Genomic DNA, 11,706 nt, shown 5'->3' on the forward strand with positions numbered 1-11,706 from the left:
CTAATTCGGATTAAATGAGATTGGAAGTGTCACCGTTCATCTCAGCGACCCCTTAAACTGTAGATTCGCCACTGATATTGGCTTTCATTTTCATTTAATATATATATATATATATATATATATATATATATATATATATATATATATATATATATATATAATATATATCCTTACACATTTTACATTAAGGCTCTTCGTTAAACTCAGCTGAATGTTAGTCTAACATTCAGCTGAGTTTAACGAGAGTTTTAATGTAAGATTCTAACTCTTACTCGGGTTTGTATGCAAAATAAGCACACCTACCAGGAATCAAAGCTGGGTCCCCACATGTGTAGGCAATTTAACGGCGAAGGAGCAAACTCTAGAACTGATAAGAATTAAACATTTCACAGTTGAATGCTTCACAAATTTAACAATCACCTTCGGCAACAGTAGGTAGAGGGGACAACATTAGAATTTACTAAAGCTTTTTTTCATTATCTTATTGTTTTGTTCCACATTTTATGACTTCTGAGAACGGGTCAATGGTCACCAGGTTACTTAAGATACGACCTTTGTTCCAGTAATCGGAGACTCGGTCTTGCATCTTAGACCCTGTAACCCAGAAGCAAACGACTACTGTCCCAGTCATCCGAGACTCGGTCTTGCTTCTCAGGTCCGGTAACCCAAAAGGAAACGACTTTTGTCCCAGTCATCCGAGACTTAGTCCATCTTCTCAGACCCATTAACCCGGAACCAACTTAAAGGCTAACTCTGCACTGTGATTGCAGAATTTTTAGTAATAAGCTCCGCTACTCGAGCTCCGGTGTGATATAATTCTTCTGCGTTCTTGACTAGTTCTTGTAATGTTAGGTTTATTCGTCTTTCATGGCATCTTTTATATTCTACACACGTTTTACAGTGACGATTCCTCATTAAAAAATAGGATATCTTTTTCATTTCTGTGATTATCACTTGTTTGTACTCTAATAGATCTAATTATTTTCCAGTGTAATGCTCTGAAATACAGAGATGCGCACAAGAGAGAAAGAAAATGATTGTTTAGTGAAAACTGAAAGAGGGAAAGAATCGTGTTTGTTAGTATTTTAGTAGCCCTTTACATGTTTCTTTCCGTCTCCGGGCACACCGAGTCACCGGATCTGGTGGGTAATGAGTTTGACTGCTTCCCGGCCACGGGTCACAAACCTCGAACTTCGTGACCTGATTCATTATTGATATAGTATATGTAGTATTGAAAAAGGGATCACAGATTGTTTATCTACATTAACACACTGGTACGTGGGGTCCCTGGTTCGTTTCCAGTTTCCTTCCACATTCTCATTCCATCAGTTCTTCCGTCATCATTCACTTGCCTTAACCATCCATTTCCCTTAGCATAAAGGGCATAAACGTGGGACGTTAAACGGAAATATTTGATTTCGTTTCATTTTCTATATCAACACGTGTATTCAAGTTCACAAACGATTTCACGTTGAATCACAACAACAAATAATAATAATAATAGTATGGGAGAGAAGTAGGTAAAGAAATGCAAAACAAATATTTTGTGAACGAACTTTTTTTTTTTTTAATGTATACGAATAGGTAGACAATTGCGTAAGTCGAAAAAATTGCAAACATGAACAGAAAGATCGAAATGGACCGATCACATTGCTCGTAAAGGGAAGTATGCGTAGGACATATAGAGGTTTGGGAAGCTTCTGGAGGGTGACGTCTAGGTAGGTTAAGAGCAAGATGGGAGAAAAATCTCGAGAATGAGGAACAAATCATGAGAATCAAAAAAGTTAGTTATTTTTATTTGTAAGGGAAAATTTCAGAAGAAATCAGTACTGTTCCGCTCCAAGATTTCCCTCTGCTGTCTTCCTTTAATTTTTCTTTCTTTTTGGCTCCCTGCCCCCATCCTGTTTTTCGTTTTGTCTTCTTTTATACAAATACACTCACAAACACACATACACGCACATTACACGTACATGCATACATACATATGCATTAAGGAGGAGGCCGATGGCAGCTTACCATGCCCACAGAGCTATCCTCATCTCGCAGAAGGTTCTACAGATTTTTAAACAGTTCTAAAAATAGCAGCCTTCCTCCCTCCCTCACCCTCGACTTTGGCAAAGGTGAAAGACGAGAGAGAGAAGTAGCATTTGCCAGCTTTATTCACAACGGTAGCTTCCGGCCCTTTCTGGTGTCGCCGTCATTTTCTTTTCGTTTTTCAGCTGCAGAAAAGTGTGCGTGGCCGTGATCCATTCTGCCTGCCTATCGCCTTCTGTCTCGCATTTTCAAGTCGAATAAGAAGAGTCCGTTTCTTGTGTTGGAAAAAGACACATCACACAGCGAGTTTGTTCTGCCTTGGTCGAAGCCAGGGCGATTACCTTAATTTCTTTGTTCCCTGTTTTCCTGCAGCCTCCTTCCCTCTCAATCGCTTATATTATTTTCGAACACTTATCCAAGGACACACAATACATACTACATACATCTCTCCTCTCCGTGTTAGTTCCGATTTTGGCTGCCATATTTCTTCCGATCTTAAAGAAGAACATCATCAGCATATTTCAATGCTAACACAAACAAAACTCTTTTATCAGGGATGCGATCCGAATCGGTCATCGACTGTGCTGCTCCCTAGTTGCGATGCATGGGAACTAATGTCGATTTAGTTTTGGAGTAAAAAAAAAAGAAAAGACAGTGTGAGTGTTTACGTGAGTAAAAATGGGTTAGGCGGAGAGCAATGTAAACTTTGTTCGGGCTGTTCGTCTTATCCTTCCTCTGCCCTCGCCCCCTTCGGGTCTTTTGCTGTGGTGCTGCCATCATATAAGTCCACAGAAGGAGGTCTCGGATGTTGTAGGGTGCTATATCCATACAGTGAGTTCGTTGAGCTGAAGGGGGAAATACTACAAAATCTAGTTAAATATTTATCATCAACCCAAGGAAAAGACTTGCTGTAATTATGTCGTGCTTGGTAATTGTTGATGTGAACACAGCGAAGAGATAACAGAAAGTGTGCCACACTGAGGTGAGGAAGACATCCGGTGTGTTACCAGAATACAAAAAGAAGAAAAAGAAGAGGAAGATAGCCATCGAATGTGCAACGCCGAAAATAGATCCTTGGCGGGAGTCGCCAACACACATAGGTGAAGACACGTAAAAGTCAGAGTCAGCAAACAGCAGGAGGGACGTTCACGAAGCAAGAAAAAATAGAAACGATTTGCGTGAATACTTTTCTTCTTCTCTTTGCTCCGCACCATAAAAAATAGACAAAAAAAATGTAAGGCAAAAAGAACAAAATAGAACAACTGTGAAGTGCTTTTTCCGAAAGCTATTAAATTTTTGTTACAAATTTCGGAAAGAAGGAACGGTCTGTTTTATTACGTGCGGGGTTTTGCTCCTTTTTTGTTCGCAGCTAGTTTTAGTAACGTGTAACGTTAGTAGCAACCCACCAAGAAGAAGAAAAAAATTACGAATTCTTTCCCTCCCTTCTAACCACTTACTCTCTCACGATGCTACGAACAAGAAAGAAAGATGTGAACATTAAGCCAAATCGTAAGCTAGACAAGAAGTCGAGTCGCGGAATGCTCTACGAAAACGAGGAGCTTCGTCTCCGTACAATCGAGATCAACGCAGAGGTAGAAAGAGGACAAAGTGATATAAAGAAACTTAAGAAAGAGAACGAACAACTAAGACGAGAGATTTGGTACCTGAGAAACGAATACGACCGCCTGGAAGAAAAGCTAAAAAAATTAGAAGGTGAAAAGAATAAAGACAAACAGAACCATAACGGGAGTGATGATGATGATGATGATGATGACCTTGATGATGAAGAGGAAGAAGAAGAAGAGGGCAAATGTGAAGATTCCGAAGACGCGGAAAATATAGAGAATTTACAGAAAGACTTAAGTGTTGTTGAACAAGTGGAAGATGGACATGGTTGTGTTGATGTTTTTTTTACCGAAGGATATCCGGAGATACTTACGTCAAGAAGTCCCGACCCACTCCCAGACCCATCAACTTTTGTCGCAAATACGTCGACACCAGAAAATATCATTTCAGACCATGCTATGCGAACAAATGTAGGAGGAATCCAAGATATTGCATCTCTACCAGGAGGAGTACTACCGCCGGAAATTGTGGTTACGCGTGCCGACGGTGCAACAACACCAGCCGAATCCAGCTCATCGGAAAACAACGAAGGCTTTTCTACTGTTTTGCGTCGACCGATGACTGACGGGAACTTGGCAGAACATCCACAACAAACCAACTCGTACTTTTCCTCTTCTTCTTCGCCTCATCAGCATTACCATGGTCAGCTGCAGAACATCGGTTGCCTGGGAGGAGGTGAAGGTGGTGGTTCCGAAACAGCAGCGCCATTGTCCGCCACCGCTGCTCAGCAACGAGTGACCTTCAGCCAAGACAGCCCCGCAGACGGATCTACAAGGCAGTTGTTAACATTCCAATCCAATTCTGTGACGTTCTTTAATGGTAGTGGACAGCAAGACGGCGAAATCGAACCCATGATACCTTTCCAGGAAATCATGCAAGGAAATGATGGTGTTGTCGACCAACGAATGATGGAGTTTTCCCCACATGATTCTCCCTCTCTAATTAGACTAAATTCCATCGAACCCAATACCCTTGTGTTTAGCACAAATAACAACAATGAGTTGGCAGGAGTTACAGTGCAAGAAGTGATAGATGAATTAGAAAGACAATTTGACCGTGATTTATGTGAAGTGAAAGGTGTTCGAGTGACAGGAACAAGCGTGTACATATGTCTTGGTCGCCATGAAAGTTTACAAACTCTTCTCGCGAAAGGACTAAGCTTGCGAGGTATCCAAGTACATCTCGTCGACGTTACACATGACTCAAAGATAGCAGCAATATATGGTGTTCCACATTATGTTAGTGATGCGAGTGTTAGTTTACTTTTGTGTAATTATGGCACACTCATAGGGGAAGTTGAAAGACGTTATTACAAGGGTGTTGACACGGGAGAGAGATTTGTCAGAATTAGACTTAGATCAAATGTTCAACTTCCGGACTTTTTCTGTGTGGGCGGGTGTCGCGTTCAAGTGAAACTGCTGAGTCCGGAGGAAGTTGGACAAAATGTGTGGTCATCTTGTACACAGGGTACACCTAAATTTCAACGTCAAGTGTATGCTTCTACAGTTGGAGAAGATGTGCCAGTAACGGGGACGATTGTTTACCCACGAACCTTAGTCCCCGAACATAAATCGTGTAATTTATCTGTTCCTACCGGTGAAAGTGATTTAGACAATTCTTCGGTTCCTACTGCAGAGAGTGAGTGTAACAAAGCTCCTACAGACTCTTCATGTTTACCTAAATTACATGAATACAAATCACATTTGAATGTCCGGCTAAAAATTCCGGACGGCGAAAAAACTGAAACGGCTGATGGGTCCCAAAGCGCCCCTGTACCCGTTCATCGTCCATTAAGCAGAAAGTTGGGAGTACATCACCAACAGCCCTTGATAGAGTCACCTCTTCTTGCTCATAAATTGGGTAAAGAACCTGCGATTAATGGTCATCCCCCATTACAACGACAGGGTGTTCTGCAACAACCGTCAGTGCCACATTCTGGACTGAAGGCCCCGCCATCTGGACAGGAGTCACCAACAAAACATCGAGCATCAGTAAACTTCGAAGAATCGCCACCGAAGATAAAAGCATCACTCTCACCAAGACCATCCATGGTTAATGGAATCTTACGGAAGACTAGTACTACTGGAGATGATTTGCTAGATATTGGTGGAGACTCCAGTGCTACTGAGAAAGGGAATCATGCAAAATCCAAACTATTGCTGGGCAGAAGCCTTTCTTTGGATCCAACCAAGTTCAGGCAGCAACGGAAGAAAATGGAAGCTGGTACTGTTACGGAAGAAAGTGGTGATAGCAGTGACGGTCGGAGAGATTGGGAAAAGGCCAGTGTCAGTAGTAAAAGTAGTAGAAGTAGTAAAAGCAGCAAATCTAGAGAAATGTCTGGGAGATCTGGAGCAAGTGGTTCTTTGCCATGGTGTGGGTGTTGGGGTAATGGTTGTCTATGACAAACTCCCATTCATAATGCCAAGTGTTACTGGTGTATGTGATAGTGAATATGGTTGTGATGGCTTGTATTTCTTTCGATTATGGAAGAAAGATACTAAGCAAATCTATTATTTATTTATTTATTTATTTATTTATTCGTCCAGTGTTACTTCTGTCAGTGAGTGAATATAATTCTCAATGGCATTTAAGAAAGATGATATTCCTCATGTGTTAAATGTTGCATACATAATAATATTCGAGTGCGACGAAAGATTACATGTTATCTTATATTGTTTCGACGGGCATTAACAGTGACGTCAGCAGATGTCTTTTCATGGTGCAACCCAAAATGATGATGACAATTCAATATTTACACAAACAGGTAACTAGAATGTTTTTTCCTAAATAGAACTTAAGTGAAATTCCGATGTTGTCTCCTCCCTTATTTGTCTGTTCAGTGAGACGCAATTAATGATCATTAGACATCAGGACAAACTAACATTCTTGTTTGTATGTTATGTGATGAATGTTGCGGAGATCTTTAAAGGACTCGCATGTTAAGTGTGATTTTTATTTCCTTCTGTGACTTCTCGGAGTTCCAATTAAATTGCATATTTTTTTAGAAATATTGTTTATTCTTTGAACAATACAAATATTACAAAATAATATTTATACTTATTTTGTACTTACATGTTTTTATTTAATTTTTATTAAACATACGTCGCATCTAATACGATCTCGAAAGTTAAAAGATACTCGTATATCGTAATAGTAATGTTTCAATTTACACTTACCCACTGTTAATTTATCACAGGAATTTCGCTTTGATCGTTGATACTTCTTCGAAGGATGGAATTGTTTGGTTGGGATGAAGTGTTCCATGAAAATAAATTAATTTCAGTTGGAATGGAATACATATTTAAATTCTAATATTACAAGTTATTACAATGTGTTTATACGTAGATCTATTTCACGTTTATGATATTGCGCAGACATTGTGAATTAAATTCTTACTTACAGCCATATACGATTAAATATTTGTAACACTATAGAAGTTGCTTAATGTATTTGTTTGCTTGTTTTGAGTTTAACCTCCCTAGTCAACTCAAAGACTTCGTGAGACGTAAACCTACACAATTTAACATGACATCCGAACTACTTAATGAGATTATTTCGTCGCTGCATGTTCAGCATGTGTGTCTTAGGTGCGGATACTAAGTTCGATTTTCAATGTGAATTCGTGTGATTCCGTTCCCATGCAGACCCGTAACCAAAGAGGGCAAGGGGGGCCTGGGCCCCCTAAGCTTTTCATGGCCTCTCCAGACTTTAATACAAAATGCTATTATTAATACAAAAAACACAATTTAGATATTTGTAAGAGATTTTTTAATGACTTGCCCTCCCTAACATATTCATGCCCCCCCCCCAAACCTCTGTGGCTGGTTTCGGGTCTATTCCTATGTTGCTTGTTCCAAGGTTCAGCTTCGTACTGAAAAGAGACATTAAATTGTAAATCGATCAACTAAAACGTGTGAGCTGCCACCGAGAAATGAACCAAGGTCTTTCTCAGCGAAGATGAGATGCTGAGACACCACTTAACCACGACATGTGTAATATAATACTTGACGTACCTGAACTTTCTATTAACTAATGTCTTATTCCGCACTATCTTTATAAAACATTAATTATACGAGCTTAATCCAACATTTTTTACGAGTGCCAGATATTTGTCTATGATACCAGAAGCGTAACACAGGAAGTTACAGTCCTTTAAGGTAGCGTTTCCTCAGTGTTCCCTCAGAATCACAAAATTCCCATTAAAAAAATCTACTTATTAAAGTAAATTGCGTGTTTTATATAAAGATGTGTAACATTAGTGGTGAAGTTGCCTCTAGTGTTTATGAACGTGTGATCCCGTGTTCTATTTGATGTAGAAGTTCCACGGCTATTACAGCATGTGTTAGGTATGAGCTAAGAAGAACTAAGTATGTGTTATTAAAACTGTAGAAAAGTAAGAAAAAAGTGGGCTAATATTGCATCTAACAAAATAACACACACAGTTGGCTGTGCGGTGGACAGAAGAGTGAGAACTGTAATTAAAATTAGTATATATTCAAAGTATATGCATAAATCGACACTGTAGACCAGTGGCGTAAGGAAGGGGCTGACGCGTTTAAGCCTGCCCCCTCTTAGTATAGTAATACCAAACATTCATTCTGATAATATGCAGTATATTCTATTTCTGAATACCACTTTTCTTATAATTTATCACAAGTAACGTACAATAGGGAACGCCGTAGTCTAGGGTTAGAGTATTGGCTCACGTCCACGTGGTCCTGGGTTCGATTCCCAACTGGTGCTTACCAATTTTAGGCGTCCACTCAGCGTCGTGAGGCAACCTGGGGAGCTACGTGAATGAAAGATGTGACAGCCACTAAATCTAGAAAGTATATGTGTTAGAGATAGGGCGACACAGCGCGCTGACCACGTGTTAATCGCTAGGCTGGACATAGTTCAGCTGGTTACTAACACGGCAATAGAGTGGGTCAGGCCCACAAAGGCTGTCACGCCAAATAGTTTTGTTTTTATTTTAGGTATTGTTAAAAACAAAACTTACTTCCCAGAAGCTCCCTTTAACCGCACATAAGATTTTAACAATTTGATTATGTACTGATTTTTTTTATTTGGGCAGAAGGGGTACTTTCTCGTCAGCATAAGCATTAAAATATACCTTCTGTGGATGCTAGTGAAAACACCAAAAAGGAAACAAGTAGCTCAAATTAAAAAACAAAAAAAAAAAAAGAAAGAAAAAAGAAAAGAAAAAATATAGGCCTATTGACCTGCTTAACTGAATATTGTTAGTTTACGTGACTTCGTAGTGCGTAGTCTCTGGTTCTACTCCCAATTAGACCACTAATATTTTCGGTTTTGACCTATCATTATGACGGACCGCGGTAGCTTACTACATAGAAACCAAATTCCTACATGTGTTGTGCAAGTGACACTGCTTCTTGTTGTTGTAGCAATTACTATATAGTTACTACATACTTATTAATTTACGACTTTAAACCATTCTGTTATTTCAATGTCTGAGAAGTACTCCCATCAGTCTGTATACGCCATGCCTGCTTATATGGAAATATTATGGTGGCATCAACTTAACAAGCAAAAAGGGCGCATTGGCTCAGTGATAAAGCGCTTACATCTGGTGCGTGGGGTCCCTGGTTCGACCCCCAGCCAAGTAAGTTTGTGGCGGACAACATAGTTTCCCTGTTTTTTCTCGAGGTAGTGCCGTCTCCTCGCACTTTCTCATTCCATCAATTCTCCCATTACCATTCACTTGCATTCATCATCGTCTCCTTTAGCCTAAAGGGTATAATTATGGAACGCTAAACTAAAACATTTTCATTTGAGAAGCAAAAACACTAGCACTGCGACTCAGTGGTACAATACCTTTCTCTAGTAGAAGGCTCCCTGGTTCGATTCTAGGTTATACAAGCTTTTAGTGGATATCATATTTTAGAACCGAGCGCAGGGTAGTGTTCACCTTAATTGATTTACGTAGTGAAGGTTACATATTCAAACCCCGCGCCGACCGTTCTGACTGACGTCTTGTCCGTCCTGACAGAAGAATGCCTGAATAGTATCTTAAAGCACAGAATCCTGACTGACTTTCTTCCATTTCGTTTTCTGTTGACTAGTGCTGCTCACGAGATGAGACGAAAAATAAAGTTTTCTCGTCTCATTTCATCTCGTCTCGTCTCGTAAGTTTGTAGAAGTCTCGTTTCGTCTCGATTGTCGAAGAATTCATTCTCCTCTCCTCTTATCTCGAAATTTCTCTCGTCACGATTTGTGTGTACCAAATTTATGCGCTGACTTTTCTCTTAATTTCATCCAGAATTCTTAACCACGTCACGAGAGGTCGACGAACGGTGTGAAACAACATTTTTGCAATTTTTAATATTGGAGTATTTTGTGAAATTTCTTGCGTATCTTTAAACACCGATAAATGCTCTTCATTATGTTCGTACAATCACCTTATCAATTTATAGTTTTTAATACTATGAATCTTCTACCACTAAAAATAAAACAATGTTTGAGATTTAGAGAATTGGTTGAACTAGTGTTGCCATTAAGACCCGAGAAAGTTTTTGTCTTGTCTCTAAAATTAGACAAGAATTGTAGTTTCTAGTCTCATTTCGAGCTTGAAAATGTATTTCATATTTCGACTTTTGTCTCGCTTTTGAGTCGACATAAGAAATTTTTCTTCTCGTGGAGTAACGTTAATATTTATATTATTGATTTTTTGAGTTCCGCGTTCGTGTCAGACTTCCTATGGAACGGTTATGACCGTCGACAGGTATCAGAGAAAAAACGATAATAGATATCGAGAACTGGTTTGTTACAAGCGATTCAGTTTCCCAAAAATATGTCCCATCTCTTCCGTTAACCGTCTATTCAAACCGGAAGTGGTAGAATTCAACCATTTCTAGTTACAACATTGATACTCTTAGAACGAAAACAGTAGTAGATAGCGACAAGTAGTTTTTCTCAAATCGATTCAGCGTCTCAGTAAAATTTCCTGAAATTTCCAGTTTGAATATTTATTTCCATTGGGCCGCGGCGGTTTACTGGTGGAGAGTTCACCTGTGGTGCATGGGGTGCTTGGTTCAATCCCAGCCAAGTGAACTTTGTGGTGGACAAACACCGTGTGAGTGGCTTTTCTCGGAGTTCTCCCCTTTCCTCCGACTTTCTTCATTCCACCATTTCATTCATTTCTCATCACCACCGTGGGCCGCGGTGGCTCAGTGGTAGAGCGTCCACCTCTGGTGCTTGGGGTCTCGGGTTCGATCCCAGCACCCGCCAAGTGAACTTTGTGGTGGACAAACACCGTGTGCATGGGTTTTCTCGGGGTTCTCCCGTTTCCTCCCACTTTCTTCATTCCACCATTTCATTCATTACTCATCATCACCGTCTCCTTTAGCCTAACCGGCATAATGTGGGACGTAAAACTCAGAGATTTCATTTCATTTTTCATCACCACCATCTCTTTTAGCTTAGCCAGCATAATCGTGGGACGTAAAATTTAAATATTGAAATGACGAATTTTCCTAATTTCATTTTCAACTCTAGTTAAATGTCCCTTGCTTTTTCAAAATGAATTTGCACATCATATAAGTGTAACATTACTTAAATTAAGTTTAATTGCTAAATAACACGTTAACATTGTATGTAACAAAATTTAATTTTCACGAAGCAAGGGACATTTAAAAAGATTTAAGAAGCAATCAATAAAATGAAATCATTAAAGAAATCCAGCTCCTTTCAAAGAAAACGTAAAAAAATATATTTCTCGTATAAATCAATCGCCTAAAACGAAAAAGATGTCGCAGGTATTCAATACATTAAAATTAATTATTCCTCGTACAAATCAATGGCCTGAGAAGAAAACTGAAGATGCCGCAAATATTCAACACTATTAAGCAGAATATATATTTTTTAAAAAAAACACAACCAATTGCTTTAGACCTCCCTCGTGGCTAAGTAGTTAACGTACGCGCCTTTGGCGTGGAAGATCCGGGTTCGATTCCCGGCGGGAACTAATGGGGTTTGGAAAAATGAAATGAAACAAATTTTTAAGCTTTATGGTTAGGCTAAAGGAAA

The 11,706-nt window shown here is 39.5% G+C and overlaps 1 protein-coding gene across 1 annotated transcript; it reads left to right on the top strand.

Annotated features, from left to right (window-relative positions):
* The first annotated feature begins 2,159 nt into the window (after positions 1 to 2,159).
* Positions 2,160 to 7,010, top strand: LOC145686261 (uncharacterized). The gene has a single exon (XM_081759377.1). The coding sequence runs from the start codon at positions 3,501 to 3,503 to the stop codon at positions 6,060 to 6,062; it is 2,562 nt and encodes an 853-aa protein (XP_081615503.1). The 5' UTR covers positions 2,160 to 3,500; the 3' UTR covers positions 6,063 to 7,010.
* Positions 7,011 to 11,706: the final 4,696 nt, after the last annotated feature.

The sequence above is a fragment of the Thermobia domestica genome, chromosome 5 (genome assembly GCF_964235325.1).
Source record: "Thermobia domestica chromosome 5, izTheDome1.hap1.1, whole genome shotgun sequence".
In the NCBI taxonomy this organism is placed as follows: Eukaryota; Metazoa; Arthropoda; class Insecta; order Zygentoma; family Lepismatidae; genus Thermobia; species Thermobia domestica.